The sequence below is a fragment of the Pongo pygmaeus genome, chromosome 2, assembly GCF_028885625.2.
Source record: "Pongo pygmaeus isolate AG05252 chromosome 2, NHGRI_mPonPyg2-v2.0_pri, whole genome shotgun sequence".
NCBI lineage: Eukaryota > Metazoa > Chordata > Mammalia > Primates > Hominidae > Pongo > Pongo pygmaeus.
The window spans coordinates 73,562,155-73,581,698 of NC_085930.1; the positions used below are offsets into that span (position 1 = coordinate 73,562,155).

At 39.2% G+C, this 19,544-nt stretch overlaps 1 protein-coding gene across 1 annotated transcript in view; it reads left to right on the top strand.

The window, feature by feature from the left end:
* SUMF1 (sulfatase modifying factor 1) overlaps window positions 1-19,544 on the top strand; it is a 106,073-nt gene that overhangs the window by 9,842 nt on the left and 76,687 nt on the right. The window contains exons 2-3 of the mRNA XM_054482508.2: window positions 3,966-4,139; window positions 7,682-7,756. Coding sequence (XP_054338483.1) covers window positions 3,966-4,139; window positions 7,682-7,756 — 249 coding nt within the window. The remainder of the gene's footprint in view (window positions 1-3,965; window positions 4,140-7,681; window positions 7,757-19,544) is intronic.

The window sequence follows — 19,544 nt, forward strand, 5'->3', positions numbered from 1 at the left end:
ACTCCACCTTTGTTCTTTTTGCTCAAAATTGCTTTGGCTCTTTGGGATCTTTTGTGGTTCTGTACAAATTTTAGGATTTTTTTTTCTATTTCCTTGAAAAATGACATTGGAATTTTGATAAGAATTACATTTGATAGGAATTACGTTTGATAGAAATTACATTGAATCCCGGCCTGGGATTAATTTCTTAATATCTTTTTCAGATAGTTTGTCATTAGTATAAAGAAATGGTGGCTAGGTGCAGTAGCTCATGCCTGTAATCCCAGCACTTTGGGAGGCTGAGGCGGGTGGATCACCTGAGGTCAGGAGATTGAGACCATCCTGGCTAACACGGTGAAACCCCGTCTCTACTAAAAATACATATATATAAAAAAAAATGTATATATATTAGCCTGGTGTGGTGGCGGGTGCCCGTTGCCCCAGCTACTCGGGAGGCTGAGGCGGGAGAATGGCATGAGCCCGGGAGGCAGAGTTTGCAGTGAGCCGAGATCGTACCACTGCACTCCAGCCTGGGCAACACAGTAAGACTCCGTCTCAAAAAAAAAAAACCCAAAAAAAAACATGGCATCTACAATCAGGGACAACATAACGTCTTTGTTTCCAGCTTGGATGCTGTTTATTTCTTTCTCTTGCCTAACTGCTCTGTCTAGGACGTCCGGTATCATATGGAATAGAAGTGGCAAGAGTATGCATCCTTGGCTTGTTCTGAATCTAAGAGGAAAAGCTTTCAATTTTTCCCCATTGAGTATAATGTTAGCTGTGGGCTTTTCATATATGGCTTATGTTAAGGTACATTCCTTCAATGCCTAACTTGTCAAGAGTTTTTCTCATGAAAAGATGTTGAATTTTATCAATGCCTTTGCATATATTGATGTGAACATTTGGTTTTGTCCTTCATTCTGCTAACATGGTATATCACATTTGTAGGTTTGCATATGTTGAACCATCCTTTGATCCTAGGGATAAACCCCACTTAATTTTGGTATATGATCCCTTTAATGTGCTGTTGAATTCACTTAGCTAGTATTTTGTTAGAATGTTTGCATCTATGTTCATTAGGGATATTGGCCTGTATTTTTTTTTCTTCTAGTAGTATTCTTGTCTGGCTTTGGTGTCAGTGTAATGCTGGTAAAATGAGTTTGGAAGTGTTTCCTCTTCTTCAATTTTTTGGAAGAATTTGAGAAGGATTGGTATTAGTTCTTCTTTAAATTAGAATTCTGCCATGAAGCCATCTGGTTCTGGGCTTTTCTTGATGGAAAATTATTATTATTATTATTATTATTATTATTATTATTTGAAACGGAGTCTTGCTGTGTCACCCAGGCTGGAGTACAGTGGCGCAATCTCAGCTCACTGCAACCTCTGCCTCCTGGGTTCCAGTGATTCTCCTGCCTCAGCCTCCCAAGTAGCTGGGATTACAGGTGCGTGCCACCACACCCAGCTAATTTTTTGTATTTTTAGTAGAGACGGGGTTTCACCGTGTTGTCCAGGCTGGCCTGAAACTCTTGACCTCAGGTGATCCACCTGCCTCGGCCTCCCAAAGTGCTAGGATTACAGGCATGAGCCACTGTGCCTGGCCGATTTTTAAAATTATTTATTCAATTTCCTTATTTGTTATCAGTCTGTTCAGATTTTCTACTTCTTCTTGATTCAGTCTTGGTAGGCTGTATGTTTCCAGGAATTTATCCATTTTTTTCAAGGTTATCAAATTTGTAGATATATAATTGTTTATAAGTAGTTTCTTATGATCCATTTTATTCTGTGATATTGAACTCTTGTTTATAGATTAGGGACTTGACAATTCCTAAGCTGCTGAGGAGTCTATTAATTAACTCACTCCGATGATTTGAAAATAAGACATTGTGTCTGTAAAGAGTGTATTTCTGACAGATGGTATGGTTGAAGGCCTGTGGTTTTTGAAAAAAGTTGAGATAGAATTCATATAGCATGCAATACACTCTTTTAACATGTACAATTCAGTGGTTTTTAATATAGTTATGAGGTGTTACAACTATCACTGCCTAGTTCCAGAATACTTCATCATCTCAAGCAGAAACTCTATGCCCATTAGCAATCATTCCCCATTCCTGCCTCCCCCTAGCCTCTGGCAACCACTAATCTACTTTGTGTCTCTTTAGATTTGCCTATTCTGGACATTTCATATGAATAGATTCATACAATATGTGGCCCTTTGTGATTGGATTCTTTCACTTAGTATAGTATTTTCAAGGTTTACGCATGTTGTAGCATGAACCAATACTTATTTATGTCTGAATATTATTCCATTTTATAGATATACCAAATTTTGTTTACTTATTCACCAGCTGATATACATTTGGATTGTTTCTGCTTTTTGGCTGTTATGAATAATGCTGCTATGAATGTTTTTGTACAAGTTTTTACATGGACATATGTTTTTATTTCTCTTGGGTATATACCTAGGAGAACTGCAGGGTCATATAACTCTTTGTTTAGCTTTTTGAGAAACTGCCAGACTGTTTTCCAAAGCAGCTGAACTATTTTACATTCCTACCAGCAATATATGAGGGTTCCAATTTCTTCACATCCTCATCAGCACTTGTTATTGTGTCTTTTTTGTTATAGCCATGCTAGTGATCATGAAGTGGAACCTCATTATAGTTTTGATTTGCATTTCCCTAATGACTCATGATGTTGAGTATGGACCTGCATTTTTTAACTGAAAATTTTCAGTGTGATCCTCAGATCCTGTGCTCAGTGTTGGGAATAGAGCTGTGAATAAGGCAGCCCCAGTTGCTGTCTTCTTGGAATTTAGAGTTCATGTGGGAAGGTAGATAGGAACAAAGTCATTGCAATTAGGGTTTTTATAAGGAATTATACAAACATAGCCCCTTAGTAAACTTTAAAACTTTCTATTTTAGTGAGGTAAGCCGTTTTCATGATTGTTGGAGGCCAAAATTCATGCAGTGGTTATTTAAAGATATTATAGATTGCATTTTTACATGTGCTTTTAAAAACAATTCAAAAGAAACAAAAGCGTATGCGAATAAAAAATATATAAAGAAAAAAGTGGGGCTGAGCACGATGGCTCATAATCCCAGCAGTTTGGAAGGCCGAGGTGGGAGGATCACTTGAGTGCAGGAGTTGGAGACCAACCTTGGCAACACAGTGAGACCTCATCACTTAAAAAAAAATTAGCTAGGCCGGGCGCAGTGGCTCACGCCTGTAATCCTAGCACTTTAGGAGGCTGAGGCGGGTGGACCACCTGAGGTCAGGAGTTCAAGACCAACCTGGCCAACTTGGTGAAACTCTGTCTCTGCTAAAAATACAAAAATTAGCCGGGCATGGTGGTGGGCGCCTGTAATCCCAGCTACTTAGGAGGCTGAGGCAGGAGAATCACTTGGACCTGGGAGGTGGAGGTTGCAGTGAGCCGTGATCGTGCCACTGTACTCCAGCCTGGGCGACAGAGCAAGACTCCGTCTCAAAAAAAAAAAAAAAATTAGTTGGGCATGGTGGCACATGTCTGTACTCCAGCTGTTTGAGAGACTGAGGTGGGGGGATCTCTTGAGTCTGGGAAGTCAATGCTGTAGTGAGCCCTGATCATGCCACTGCACCCCAGACTGGGCAAAAGAGTGAGAACCTGCCTCAAAAAAAAAAAGAAAAGTGGAATATTCTCCCTACCTCTGCATTCTAGCTATTAGCGGCTTGGTGACTGTTATTCCAGATCTGTTTCCAATGCAGGTACAGATTTGTATCAAGTAGTGGTTTGATTAAGGAGATTACCTTCTTAAAGAATTTTCACTTCTTTTTGAGACTCGTGATTCACCTTCTTTGGGGTATAGAGAGATTTTTCCTAATTTTACACTTATTACCGTGGTGAAGATTTACTAACTATTGCGTGCTTCCTGGGTGCTAGGAACTTTACCCCTACACAGGTACACCTTGGCTGTGATGCATGACTTCTTGTGTTTCACCTTTCATTGTAGATGGTCCCCATCCCTGCTGGAGTATTTACAATGGGCACAGATGATCCTCAGATAAAGCAGGATGGGGAAGCACCTGCGAGGAGAGTTACTATTGATGCCTTTTATATGGATGCCTATGAAGTCAGTAATGCTGAATTTGAGAAGTTTGTGAACTCAACTGGCTATTTGACAGAGGTAATGGGATTGGGGAAAGGAGGGAGAACTTGTTCTTTTCCAGAACTTTTAAGAATGCTTTAACAGCAGCTAAGATTGACTGACCACTTTTACCGCATTCTGTGGTAGAACTGTGGGAAGCATTTTATTGTATATATTTCATCTTAATTTCTCACAGCAACCCCATGAGGCAGGTTATTTTTCAGGTGGCATACTGAGAATTAGAAAAGTTATTTGCCCCGCATCACACAGCTAGTTGGTGGTAGAGCTGGGATTCCAGCCTGGCCAGTTTGACCTCAGAATATGTGCTATAACTATTATGCTATATTGTGTTAATGCTTAATGTGTCAGAGAATACCACTGTCCACTAAGGCTTTTTGAGATAACAGATGGCATGTAAAGTAAGACCACTTTTCTTCTCAGTAAGTTGCAGTTTGTTTTTTTCCAGAAGCATTTCATATTTTTTAAATGATAAATGCAGAGGTGCAGCTTTTCATTTTCGTGACTTTATTCCAACACCTTGACAACTGACACATGCTGTGCTATGGCAGTTCCGGACATCATCTGGTGGTCACTGAATCACAGAGCAAGGTTCTGAAAGTGAATATTGTCCTAAATGGGAATAGGAAGAGGAAAGCTTTCTAGTCTATGAATGTTTATGTCAGTTTCTGAAATATACTTATTTTATATGCTTTCCAGTTTTCTCTCAAAAAAAACCTTTACTCTTGTCTTCAGTTTGTGGGGTCCCTTTTCTTTTTTTTTAAGACCCCAAATGTCTTTTTGTAAATTATTATTAAATGAATAATTTGAGAGTGAATGTTTAAAGTAAAACAACTTTCAAATTTGGTTTTGCATTGTCACATTTCTTTGGAATTTTCTCAAATATATAAAGTGGTTAGAAACCTTTTTTGGGCCGGGCGCAGTGGCTCACGCCTGTAATCCCAGCACGTTGGGAGGCCGAGGTGGGCGGATCACAAGGTCAGGCGATCGAGACCATCCTGGCTAACACGGTGAAACCCCGTCTCTACTAAAAGTACAAAAAATTAGCCAGGCATGGTGGCGGGCACCCGTAGTCCCAGTTACTTGGGAGGCTGAGGCAGGAGAATGGCGTGAACCCGGGAGGCGGAGGTTGCAGTGAGCCGAGATCGGGCCACTGCACTCCAGCCTGGGTGACAGAGTAAGACTCTGTCTCAAAAAAAAAAAAAAAAAAAAAAAACCAAAACCGTTTTTGTACACATTCGTAATAAGCAGAAGTCCTTTTCCTTTTGGTTTCACAGAGATACTCTCAGCTCAGGTTCCTCAATAGTTTACTTAGAAGACTTCTAAAGAACCAGGGTTCTCCATGAAGATTAGATAGAATAAGCAGAATTTAGGGCATCTAAAAACATGGATAGGGAGAAGTTATAAGTTGGTACAAAAGTAATTACGGTTTTGTCATTACTTTTAATGTTAAAGACCGCGATTACTTTTGCAGCAGCCTAATATATCTGGTTATTTACTACCCTTGAGCCAAAATGTAGTATTTTCTTCAATTATAATGCAAACAACAAACCACAGCAGTAGTAGCAGTACCTCTAACTTTGTTACCAGTAGAAATCACAGACATTTTTAATCATATTTTTGTTGTTGCAGAGATGTTGAAATATTGTTTGCATTCATCCCCACTTTGAAATATGATAATTATGAGACCTGCCACTAGATCTTATTTAATATATTAATGAAGAGCATATTTAATACTATAGCACTGATTTGTTTATTAATGTTTTGATATAGTGACTTTTCTTCATAATACTATTTATTTTATTTTATTTTTTTAATTGATTTTATTTTATGCATTTAAACATTTTATTCTGAGAAGGGGGTTCTTAAGCTTCACCATACTGCCAAGGAGCTCAAAAAGGACCAAGAACTGCCTTGGACAAAATGCTCTATTTTTTTAATGGCACTCTTTTCCCATCTCTCCAGCTTTACTTTATATCATGCTCCTCTTGTATACTATGTTCTAGCCCTGCTGGTTTTGTTTCTATTCCTTGAAAACTCAACATTCTTTCCCACCTCAAGAACTTGGCCTGTATTTTCTCTCCGCTTGGAATTCGCAGTCCTCTTGTTTATCCCCCTTATGCATGGTTGGCTCCTTCTCATTCTTGAGTCATCTCAGCTTAAATGTCACTTTCTCAAGAAAGTTTTTCATGACACTCTACCTTACAAGGTGTAGTAAAGTTATAATTATTTTCTTCCATTCGTTGTTTGGCTTGATTTTTTTCTGTGCTCCCACACTTAAGCACAATAAGGATAAGGGCCATGGTTATCTGATATTGACCTTATATCCCCTAATGTAGCCCCAAACTGGGCACATGATAGGTGTTTGATACATGTTTGTTGAATAAATAAATGGCTTAGGTAGTTAGTCATGGCAGTGTCACAGGGAATGCAGGAAGAAGATTAGGGGTGAAGAAAAGATGGTAGCCTCCACTCTGGGAAAGGAGTTGGAGATGCTTGTAAGATCTGCAATATAAGGATCCAGTACTCAGTTAATTTCATGTAGTAGGAACAGGACAGCACTAGAGGTAGAGATTTGAGAGTCATTTGGAGTACTGGCTATAGTTAATTTGATGAGATTGAAAGTTGTCCATCAACAAGAATCGATCAGTGTATCTCAGAGTGCATCTCTTGAACTACCTGTATTAGGACAACTAGCTGTGTGCTATTTACACATACAGACTCCTTGGCCTCACCCTAGACCCCCAGGATGAGACTCTCTGGTGTTGGGGAGCAGCAGTATGTAGTTTTAACCAGCTGATTACATAATCTCAACTGCACAGAGCCTGACAGCCACTGGTGTAGTAGAATTGCAGAGAGCCAAGGGCAGAGCTCTGGGGAGCAGCAGTGTTGCAGTGGCTGAAACAAGAGCCCACATATTTTAGGAGATGAATAAGAACACTCACAAATGTAGGAGGAGAGTCATGGTTACCAAGGGACAAACGACCTCATTTTCAGAATAGGGTTACATGCAACAAAAATAATCAGGTGGATGAAGAATTGAGACACTAATGTTAAATAAAATCATTACATATTTCCATTTGGTGCTTGAATTGGCCAGTTGAGATTTGTAAGCACATTTGACCCCTTAGTGGAACTAGAATGTGTCAGAATATGAGCAAACAGTGCCATTTAATTCGTTTAGCTAGATTCAGGACAAAGGACAAAGCTTGATTATATAATCTCACATGTACAGAATACTATTTCCCAGAGTCATTTGTGATACTTGGGGAAATGTATTTCTTTCAGGAACAGTCACGTTCTCAAAAGCGAATCTTGTTCAGTCTGCATTCTTATCAGCTAAGTGAGTCTTAAATGAAAATGGTCTCTGTAAGTGACATTAACTTGTTTTAAGAGGAAGCCAGAGACTTTTAGGTCAATTCTGAGTCCTCTGGGAAGTCATAAGAAAGACTCAAGTTCAATTGGACAAGAGGAATCACTTTAATAGTGTGGAGAGAAAATGGCACACATAGAACACATTACTACAACCTTTTCTGGATTTTTATTTCCTACCTTCCTTATAGGCTGAGAAGTTTGGCGACTCCTTTGTCTTTGAAGGCATGTTGAGTGAGCAAGTGAAGACCAATATTCAACAGGCAGTAAGTAATGTTTCAACAGGCTCCTGTATTTCTCTAAGGCTCATTGAAAAGGGTTTGGGTGAAAAATCCAAACCACACATGTCACCTTCCTCTCCCTGTAACACCTAACCATTCTCCTGCTGAGGATTGACCCCAAATAATAGGCCCATGGATCAGGACACCTTATCTTAAGGAAAATGGGACAAGATGGTATCTGAGGAAGTGCTGGACCTGGCTTGAGCTTCTGTCTTGTGTGCCAAGGAACACACAGTGTTGCTAGGTAGAGCTCAGTAGGCTCCACACTTCTGAGTTTCATTTACTTATAGCCATTTCTAGAATGGAGGGCTCAATGAGAACATTTTAAAATTCTATTCTAAAAGTCTCCATCTCCTCAGGTGCTGGTGTGGAGATAGAGCTTCCTTAAACATTTTTGAATTCATGGAATCAGAGTAGCATTCAAGAAAGGAGCCCTTTGTTCTGAATGTTCATAAAAAATGGAGGTGGTGAACTGGTTCTTTACATGCAGGGGTGTACCCTCCCATATGGAGGATCCAGGGAATGCAGATGAGGTGTGTTTTTCTCAGACATCATGGAAACAAACAGTGGAGTAGACTTCCACAAGCAGCTTTGTGATGAGTGGAACTTGGGATTCTTGTTCCAGACATTTTAGCAGGTTTGTGTATGTTTGAGTATTTGCTTGCTTACGTGTCTCTTGAAAATATAAGAACAAGGGAAGGAGTGAGGGTAAGCTGGGAAGTTGAGGGTTCACAAAACAAAGAGGGTAGAGAATGCAGAAGGGATAGGAGATGGTGAGAGAGGGAAGGAAACAGGGATCTGCCCACTCAAGGGAGGCTGATGAAGCCAGAGGCATTGAAGACAAAGGAATCCAGCCCTCATCTTCCTTTTTAATGCAAGTTGCCATTTAGTTCCTGTCTGCACTTCATCTTTGTGGGTGGGCCTCACTCTGTCCTCTCTTGTGAGCAGCCTTGCAAGAAAAACTAAACTGTCCTGGCTTATGTTTGCTTTCTCTTAAAACTAATGTAGAAAAATGTGGGGGAAACGGTGAGGTAAAACAAGACTTGCTTTCAGATCATATATAGGTGAATTGAGCCACTTTTTAATATGTGTTTTAGATAAATGTTTGAAAAATGTGATTGAGCTCCATTCGAATTTCACAGCTTTCTTTGCTCCTTACAAGTTTGTAAGTCTAATATGTAATCTGATATTCCTCCCTACTTTTTTTTTTTAAAGGGCTTTGAGGTCAGTTTAGGCTGGTGTTGGTGAGCCAGCAACTTGGGACATGTGCCTCATTTTAAGATACTGAGTTCAGGTGAGGGTGGGCGTTTGTGCTTATTTTTGTAATTTGCATTTTCAAATATGCAGGGCCTCTTGTCACTTGAGAACCTCCAAACACATTAGGTATGAAGTCAGAGGTGGGTCATTGCTAGGCTCTGAAGGTGCCTGTTGAGTACATAGTAAGGTGTGTGCTTGTAACTAGGATGAGGACAAGCGGCTCTCACTGGGGTATAGTGTTCGTCACTTGCTTAAATGCTCATAATGGAAAAGCAAACCTTTTAAGCTTATTTAGAAAGGGCTGAACAAGTAACATAAATGTGTCGATGATCAGGAAGAGCTAAGTTTTTGTTTTTTCATCCTCCTCATAAGGCCTGACTTACCTTTATTCACTGCACCAGACCTTTTTTTTATGTAACCCAGTGTCTCCAGAAGAGTAAGATGTGAGCTGGCCTACGAGGTAAATTTGAGCAGTAGGGGAGATGATTTTGGGTGGTAGATTGGCAAGCCTCCAATCTCACTGAATCACATAGTGAGAAAGCACTTTCCTTTTAGGTGTCTTTCAAGACTTGATTAAGTTAAAAAGAGAGACATGAGTCAAGTTTGAGTGCTAGCATATCCTTAACACTTGACTACACTTGTTACTCTCCATTTTAACATGGAAGAGGCCTTGGAAGTGTCCTCAGGCTACCACAGCTAGTTAATAATATTGCTTATTTTCATGTAATTATTTTAAGTGTTGCATTCTATTTATGACAGGTTATAAAAGTGAGATAAATTCTCCTTTTTAAAAAAAAATCTTCTTTTTTTGGTAAGACAAATACAGAAAATCACACAACACAAATGTACAGCTTACTGAGTTATCCTAAAGTGAACGTACCTGTAAGCATTACCCAGGTCCAGAATTAGAATTTTTCTGCCTACCCTAGCAGCCCCATCCAGGTGCCACATCCTAATCATCACCCCTCTCTGTCCCTAAAGTAGCCAGTACCCTGCTTCTCAAAGCAGACACTTCTTTGCATTTCTTTATAATATTATTACCCAGGTGTACATGCAAAGTTTAATCTTGTCAATTTAAAGGAAATTTGTGTCTTTTAAGACTCTTCTACAGGTTTCCCTTTCATTGCGTTGCTTCCCCTTACCCCCTAGTTTTTCCTACAGTGATTTATCTTTGAAGAATCTAGGACATTTAGCCTGGAGACTTTCCTACAGTCTGGATTTTGCTGAATGCCCTGTCATGGGGCAGTTCATCTGTTCTCTCTGTCCTCTGTATTTCCTGCAAATTGGTAGCTGGATCCCGAGGTGTGATCAGACTCAGGTTTGAACCCTACAGTAAGACATCAGATAATTGGTGGGTTCTTTCCCCATGAGGCACCTGATGTCTGGTGCTTCTTCTTTTTATGAAGTTAGCGGCTGTTGATGCTTAGTGCCTAATCCATTAATCCATTGGGGGCCATAAGATGGTGTATTAGTCTCTTCTCGTGCTGCTGATAAAGACATACCCAAGATTGGGTAATTTATAAAGAAAAAGAGGTTTAATGGACTCACAGTTCCACATGACTGGAGAGGCCTCGTAATCATGGCTGAAGGTGAAGGAGGAACAAAGGCACATTTTACGTGGTGGCAGGCAAGAGAGTTTGTGCAGGGGAACTGCCCTTTATAAAACCATCAGATGTCGTGAGACTTTTTTACTATCATGACAACAGCACAGGAAAACCTGCTCCCATGATTCAGTTACCTCCCACTGAGTCCCTCCCATGACAGGTGGGGATTATGGGAGCTATAATTCAAGATGAGATTTGGATGGGGACTCAGCCAAACCATATTAGATGGTGATAATCTAATCTTTTTCATTTATTAATGGAGATACTTTCATAAAGAGATAGTTCCATCATCTACTATTTCTTAACCATTGTTGCAGGTCATACAGGAAAGATAGGATAAGTGCTTGATTCTTTACTAGCTTTTAAGATAATGAATTGGTTCCCTACTGTTCTTCAAAGGTGACCAGTTAGAGTATTTTTTGATTAAATATTTCATCTTAAGATAATTATATGTTCTCATGCAGTATAAGAAATAATACAGAGAGATCTGGTGTACCTTTCACCCAGATTCCTCCAATGGTACCATCTTATATAACTATAGTATGGTTTCACAGCTGGAAAATTGAGCATTCATATGACCCACTTGTTTTTGTCTGATTTCACCAGTTTTATATTATTCATTTGTGTGTCTGTGTATATATTTAGTTCTGTACAATTTTGCCACAAATGTAGATTTGTGTAATCACTGGATTTAAAAAAGTCTTCATGAACTCATGGATTTAAATATATTTTATGGCCAGGCATGGTGGCTCATGCCCATAATCCCAGCACTTTGGGAAGCTGAAGCAGGATGTTTGCTTGAGGCCAGGAGTTCAAGACCAGCCTGGGCAAGAGAGAGAGCGACCCCATCTCTACAAAAAATACAAAAAATTAGCCAGGTATGGTAGCATGTGTTCATAGTCCTAGCTACTTAGGAGACTGAGGTGGGAGGATCACTTGAGCCCAGGAGTTTGAGGTTTCTGTGAGCTGTGATGGCACCATTATACTCCAGTCTGGGTGACAGAGTAAGACCCTGTCTCTGGGGAGAAAACAAAACAAAACAAAACAAAAACAAGCCATATTTTATTTTACACTGAAACCATGATCCCTTTTGAAGGTTTGGGCATATCTTTTTTTCCAACAGCTTTATTGAGATGTAATTTACATATCGTAAGTTTCACCATACTAAGTGTATAATTCCATATTTTTTACGTAGTACAGTTTCACAACTAGAAAGCTGACCATTGATACAACTCACTTATTTTGGAGTTGTATCAAAAATTTATCTATATCATCACAATCTAATTTTAGAACATATGTATCAGTCCTAAAAGAAACCACGTGCCCATTTGCGGTCGTTACCGATTCCCATCCCTGGCTTTAAGCAACTGTCCTGAGTCCTAGCAGTGCTGCAGTCCTAGTAGTCCTTCATGGCTTCATGGCATCATAGCTTTGCTTTTTGTAAGGCCAAGATCTGCTCCCTCCCCTACCCCTCACCCTTAAAGCCATTTCTTTAAGAAGCTCTAGTATCTTGTAGTGGAATACAGTATTTCGAGGACCCTGTCTAGGCCCTAGGTATGCTCTTTGCTATTAGGTTGGTCATTGTTTCTAGGCCTCTGCAGTGGACAGACTGAGATAAAATGCCAAAATGAGTATACACTGATAACTTCCATTTTGTGATTTTTAGTTTAACATTTTCTGTATTACATCTATCTCCTTTCTTCCACAGCAGGAATCCTGGTTTTCAAGGACACAGGGGATGATAGACTAGTCCATAATCACTCATTTATTTTATCCCAGGTTACATACATAATGGTCTCAATAATACTAATGCTACCATCCCCAGTGTAATTACTGAGAATAGGTTTTTAAAACTCCCAAACATTTATATATGCTTTTCCTGTTTCTCCCCTAGTTTTAAAATACTGTACTATTTCTGTATTATTGAAACATATGTCCATTATAGAGAGTACTCTTTCCATTTTAGCTCTCAACTAATCTCAGTTCTACAAGTGACTATACATGTTTAATACTCTCTGTGATCATGTCTCTCTAGTCATTTGAATTGATCAAGCTCATTCTCAACTAGATTCTTCAGGAAGTGGCCATGGGAACAATATGCCCTGAGTTTTTGCATGTTGATAACAGTTTGTTAGTGCTCTTTATACTTTAAAGTCAATTTTTCTGGATATGAAATCTTTGGTTCACATTTATTTTTCATGAGTAGCTCACATACTTTATTTTTTTTTCTTTTGGAATACAGTATTGCTATTGAAAAGCCTGATGGTAATCTAATTTTTTTCCCTTGAAAATTAGTTGTTTTTGCCTGAATACCCGACGATTTTCCTTTTTCTCGTTCTTTAGTATCCAGTGATTTCAGTGGACTGTTTGTTGGTGTTGGTCATTGTGGGTCAGTATTCTCAGGTATGGGGTAGAAGCTTTCAATATCTAGTTTCACAATTTTTTTTTAAACTTCAGGAAATTTTTCTGTTATACTTTTTACTATTTTTTGTGTCCTTTTGTTTTATTCTTTAGGAACTTCTCATATCTTTCTTTACATAATTCTTTTTACCCATTTTCAGTGTTTATCACTTTCTTTTTAATCATTTTTATCTCTTTTTTTTTTTTTGAGAAGGGGTCTTGCTGTGTCACACTGCCTGGAGTGCAGTGGCACGATCTTGGCTTACTGCAGCCTTGACTTCCTGGGCTGAAGTGATGCTCCCACCTCAGCCACCCAAGTAGTGGGGACAACAGGCACATGTCACCACACCTGGCTAATTGTTTTGATTTTTAGTAGAGATGAAGTCTCACTATTTTGCCCAGGCTGGTCTCAAACTCCTGGGCTCAAGCAATCCTTCCACCTCAGCCTCCCAAAGTGCTGGTATTACATGCATCAGCCACCATGCCTGGCCTCTTCTTTTTATTTTAATTTTTTCTTCTCTTTTGTCTTCTGTGTCTTTTAATTATCTGTTTATTTCTGAAATGACTTTTTATTTTATTTCTAGTTGCTACTTGACTTCTCTACCTCATCTGAGTTTGTGGATTCTGATTTATTTTGTTCTCTCATGCATCATTTTCTTAATGCCATTTACCTCATTTTTTTAATTTTTATTTTTTAGACAGAGTCTGGCTCTGTAACCAAGGCTAGAGTGCAGTGTGCAATCTTGGCTCACTGTACCCTCCACCTACTGGGCTCAAGCAATTCTCCTGCCCCAGCCTCCTGAGTAGCTGGGATTACAGGGGCCGGCCACCACGCCCGGCTAATGTTTTGTATTTTTTAACAGAGACAGGATTTTGTCATATTGCTCAGACTGGTCTCGATCTCCTGAGTTCAGGTGATCCATCTGCCTTGGCCTCCCGAAGTGCTAGGATTACAGGCATGAGCCACCATGCCCGGACTACCTCATTTTAAAACACCATGTTGTGATTTTTTTTTTTTTTTGAGCATGTCTTCCTGACTGCATTTGTTATTCATAAGGATGTTTTTCTGCTTCTTTTTCTCTTACTTCTTATAGAAATTTGGATTGCATTTGAGCTTGAGTCTTTTCTGTTGCTCATTTCTATTTGAACTCAGTTTTTCTGAACTTTTAGAAAGAGACATGGTTCAGGGTAGCTTTGTAACTTCACTGAGCTCCCTCTTAGTTGTTCTCAACGTAGTGTTTAAACGATGGCCTCCTGTCTCCTGAGATTTCCTGGATTTCTTCCCCGCCTCCACGACTTCTCTTTCCTTTTTCTCTCTTGTCCCTCTGTTTCAGGAGTTTGGTTTTGTCTCTTGAGATTTCTCCTTGGTGTGAGGCTCTATTCGGAAGGGAACCCTGGCAGGTCAGTTTCAAGAGTTCATGGTGCACAACTGTTTGGGCACCTTCACACTTTCTTACCATGGGCCCCTTAAACCTACTCCTTACTGGAGTGGGCAAAATTCCTTCCAGTGTGAGCTACTATTGAGTAATGCCTGTTGGCTCTTTTGGGATTTTCCTTTTCACAGGTCTGATTCCCTGTTGCTTTCTTCTCTTTCTCCTGCCCAGTCACTGCCCAGCCACAGACACCATGCAGGTTGTATGGCCGTTGGCGGTTTTTCTTCACCTGTTTGTGTTCTGCATTTGGTGAGGATACTTTGTCACGTGGATTTGCTGTGCACATTGTTCCTGGGTTTTGGATATTGCTCTCTAGTTGTTGTGTCTGGTTTTATACGTAGAGAGGCGAGATTCAAAAGCTTTGGTGTTGCTGTTGCCATCTCGGCTAGTTTTCTTTTTACGTAAAGTTTTGAGGTAAAACATTGAGCTAGCTTTCAGAGTTTGTGTGTAAAAATATCTTAAACTGGTGAATTTAATGGTTTAAAACAGAGTATTATTATCCAAATAATAATCATGAATTAATCATGAATTACTCATGATTATTATTTGGACATTTAATTTGAGACAAGAACCTTAAAAGGTATAGATATTAAGTCCCAGAAGGGATTAAGGCAAGTTTTGCTATTGTGGCAGTGTTTGTGTTTTTGGGGGATATTATACTACAGATCAGCAGTCCCCAACCTTTTTGGCGCGAGGGACTGGTTTTGTGGAAGACAGTTTTTCCTTGGACTTGGGGCGGGGGAGGGGATGGTTTTGGGATGTTTGAAGCAAACTATATTTATTGTGCACTTTATTTATATTATTATTAGATTGTAATATATAGTGAAATAATGATACAACTCACCATAATGTAGAATCAGTGGGAGCCCAGAGCTTGTTTTCTTGCAACTATGCAGTCCTATATGGGGGTGATGGGAGACAGTGAGAGATCATCAGGCATTAGATTCTTACAAGGAGCCAGCAACCTAGATCCCTCACATGAGCTCTTCACAACAGGATTTACACTCTTATGAGGATCTAATGCCACTGCTGATCTGACAGGAGGCAGAGCTCAGGCGGTAATGCAAACAATGAGGAGCAGGCTGTAAATACAGATGAAGCTTTGCTTGCTCTCCTGCCACTCACCTTCTGCTGTTTGGCCCGGTTCCCAATAGGCCACAGACCAGTACTGGTTTGTGGTCCAGGGGTTGGGAACCCTTGCTATAGATAACCCTCCTTTCTTGAAAAAAAGGATAGTATTTAAGATATACTTCCAGTATTTAAGATAAAGACTGTTTTGATTTTATAATTGTGTTATTAATATGACTCATTAAACTTTGACACAAGGGATAGCCATAGGCTGGGTAGAAAACAGTTGCTGTTGGTGGGAGCTTGAGGAACAAGGATTATCTCTTCATTTGTAGCTTGGCACTTTCTAGATCAACAGTTTAAGGAAACAAATTCCTGACTAGGTATCCTTGACAAATGAGAGGAGTAGGCTATTTTAAGTTCTTTTCAACTGAAAGTCAATTTCAGTGAAGGATGAGAATTACCAAGCATCTTTTTTCCCCCTGCAGTAAAAAGTAATTTCTAGGCGGTCATATCCTGCCCAAGTGGTGCTGGGTGCTTTGTTATTTGGATGACACTGGACTGGGACAGAAGGCAAAGAATAATGCAGTCTGACCCGCTGTTATTTAATCACAACTGCACAAAAACTCTAAACTAGAAAGAGAACTGTTAATAAGGATGCGATCCAGTTACCTGAATGTGTGTGGGTTGTGATGAGAAATGGCTTGAGGTCCAGCGGGATTCTAAGGTCACATTTCCCAAAATAATTTTTAGAAAAGCTTTACTAAGTTAACTTCAGTGTAAACCAAGCCAGAAAGTATTCAGAAAGGCAAGTTTCAGTACATAGGAAAAGTAAATTAAAATAACTCCAAACACATGTAAGTCAGATAAATAGCCCAGCATCTTTTTTTTTTTTTTTTTGAGACGGAGTCTCGCTCTTGTTCCCCAGGCTGGAGTGCAGCGGTGTGATGATCTCAGCTCACTGCAACCTCTGCCTCCTGGGTTCAAGTGATTCTCCTGCCTCAGCCTCCCAAGTAGCTGGGATTATAGGCTCCCGCCACCATGCCCAGCTAATTTTTTTGTATTTTTAGTAGAGATGGGGTTTCACCATGTTGGCTAGGTGATCCACCTGCCTTGGCCTCCCAAAGTGCTGGGATTATAAGCATGAGCCACCACGCCCAGCCTGCTCAGCATCATTTTGAATGTTTGAACTTTTAGTTTTCTAGTAGTTTAAGCAACACCATCTTGAAAACTTCAATTCTGCTTTAAGAGTTTTTTTTCTTGGCTGGGTGCAGTGGCTTCTGCCAGCACTTTGGGAGGTTGAGGTGGGAAGATTGCTTGGGGCCAGGAGTTTGAGACCAGTTTGAGACATAGTGAGAGCTCATCTCTAATATTAAAAAAAAAAAAAATTAAAAAATAAAAAGAAATTTAAGAAAGATTTTTTTTCTGTCTTATAAGACCACTAAGACTTTTCTTGCTCAAACCTACTTGTTTATTTGGATAAGTCATAAGAAAAAGATAGCCTTTGAGTGAGAGAGATTTGGTTTTGAATCTGAGCTCTGCCGTTTATCAAATGATTTTGGGAAAAGCCACTTAACTTTTTTTTTTTTTTTTTTTTGAGACAGGGTTTGGCTCTGTCACCCAGGCTGGAGTTCAGTGGCGTAATCTCTGCTCACAGCATCCTTGACCTCCTGGGCTCAAGCCATCCTCCCACCTCTGCCTCTCGAGTAGCTGGGACTATAAGAGTGCACCACCACACCTGGCTAATTTTTGTATTTTTTTGTAGAGATGGAGTTTTGCCATGTTGCCCAGGCTGTTCCCAAACTCCTGAGTTCAAGTGATCTGCCTGCCTCAGCCTCCTAAAGTGCTGGCATTACAGGCATGAGCCACCACACCCGGCATCACTTAACTTCTTTGCTATTCTTTTTTTGACTTCTTAAGTTTAATACATAGTTTAAAATTGTTGAGTCTTCTTTGCTAATGTAAACATTTTAGTCTGCATATTTCTAAGTGACCACTTTAGTTCCACAAGTGTTATAGTAGTTTTGTAATTGTTTATTTCTAAATGTTTTCTAATGTCCATTATCATTTCGTCTTTAACACATAGTTTATAAGATTTTTACTTTTTAGCATGCAGCTATTTTGCTATCATTTGGTGCTGAGATCTAACTCAATGAGGCTGTAATCAGAGAATGTGGCCCTTATGATATTGGTCCCTGAAATGTGTTGGGGCTGTCTTTAGCACCTACCAGGGGTCAACTTTCATAAATGAATCGTGTATTTGAAAATAATTTTTTATATTAATTGGGTGCAATATTCTATACATATCCATTATAGGAAGTTGTTAATTTTGTTGTGCAAATTTTCTATATCCTTACTAATTTTTTCCTTCTGCTTGATCTTAGTAATTGCTGAGAGAGTTGTTAAAATCTCCATTTAAGATGATAGATTTGATAATTTCTCTTAGTGATTCTGTCAAGTTTTGCTTTATATATATTAAAGCTATGTTACTAAGTGTATGTAAGTTTGGAAGTATGTCTTCCTCAGATGAAAAATTACTAAGAAGAAACATCAAAGGGAAGTAGGGGTTCTGGCTCAACTGGCCTAACAGGATTCTTGCTGAAGGCAGTTCAGTGTGATCAGACATCACCTGGGGGACTGGGAAGGATGAGGAGTTTGATCAGATATCAAGGGTGATCAAACATTTGAGGGTAGGCAAACTGACTTAGCAGGATTCTTGGTGCAGCTGGACAATGCAGAGATGAGCTTGGAAGCCCAAAACTCAGGGCCTAGTTGAAAGGAGAGTTCAGAGGAGCCTCATTAGAGTTTAGTCAAGGAGAGAATCTTTGTCATTAATGAGGTGCATCTTTCTTTTTAATCTATGTATTTCTATGAGATGTCTTTTTTTTTGCTCTTATAGCTATTGAAACTAAATATTGAAACATTTTTAAGAGAAAAAAGTTTTTATGCTATTTATAAAATGAAATAATTAAAATAGTAAGAAAAGCATGTCTTACCATTGAATTGAACATTTTATTCTATAGAGATTCTCTTTTACTTTGATAATGATTTTTATCTTAAAGTCTATTTTGTCTGGTATTTACTATATAGGTGTACAAGCTTTCTTTTGGTTAGTATTTGCCTAATACATACTTTTTCTTTTTTTCACTTTTATTTTTTTATTTTATTTTTGTGTTTTGAGACAGTCTTGCCCTGTTGCCCAGGCTGGAGCGCAGTGGCACGATCTCAGCTCACTGCAATCTCTGCCTCCAGGGTTTAAGAGATTCTCCTGCCTCAGTCTCCCAAGTAGCTAGAATTACAGGTGTGCACCACCACGCCCAGCTAATTTTTGTATTTTTAGTAGAAATGGGGTTTCACCATGATGGCCAGGCTGGTTTCGAACTCCTGAACTCAAGTGATCCCCCTACCTCAGCCTCCCAAAGTGCTGAGATTACAGGTATGCGCCACCGCGCCCAGCCTTCTTTTCACTTTTAATTTGTATCTTTATGTTTTTACGTATATCATTGTAGATAATATATAGCTGCTTTTGAAAGTAATTTATTCTTTGTCTTTCAATTAAGACTTTAGTTCATTTATATTTATTGTGGCTACTGACATTTTTGGATTTAATTCTGCCATCTTATTCTTTGCCTTCTGCTTATTCTGTTTTTGTCTCTTCTTTTTCCTCAATTTCTGGCCTGTGTTTTATTTTTCTCATTCCAACTTTGCTTGTCTTCTTAGAAGTCATATACTTTATGTCTCCTCATTTAGTAGTTAATCAATTTTAATACTCGAGTATAAAGTCTAACATTTATTATTCCATTAACTTTTCTGTTGTATAATCCCATGACCTTACTCTAGTCATCGTTATCCAACTTACAGATTACTGGTGTCCACTTTTTCATTCTAATTTGTTTTCTTCCTCCACTACTTAGACATTGTTAATACTTTTTTATATAGTCAGTATTTCTTTACTCCTATAATTACTAATGTCTGTACTTTCCATTCCTTTCTGCATCTCAGAGATTCTGT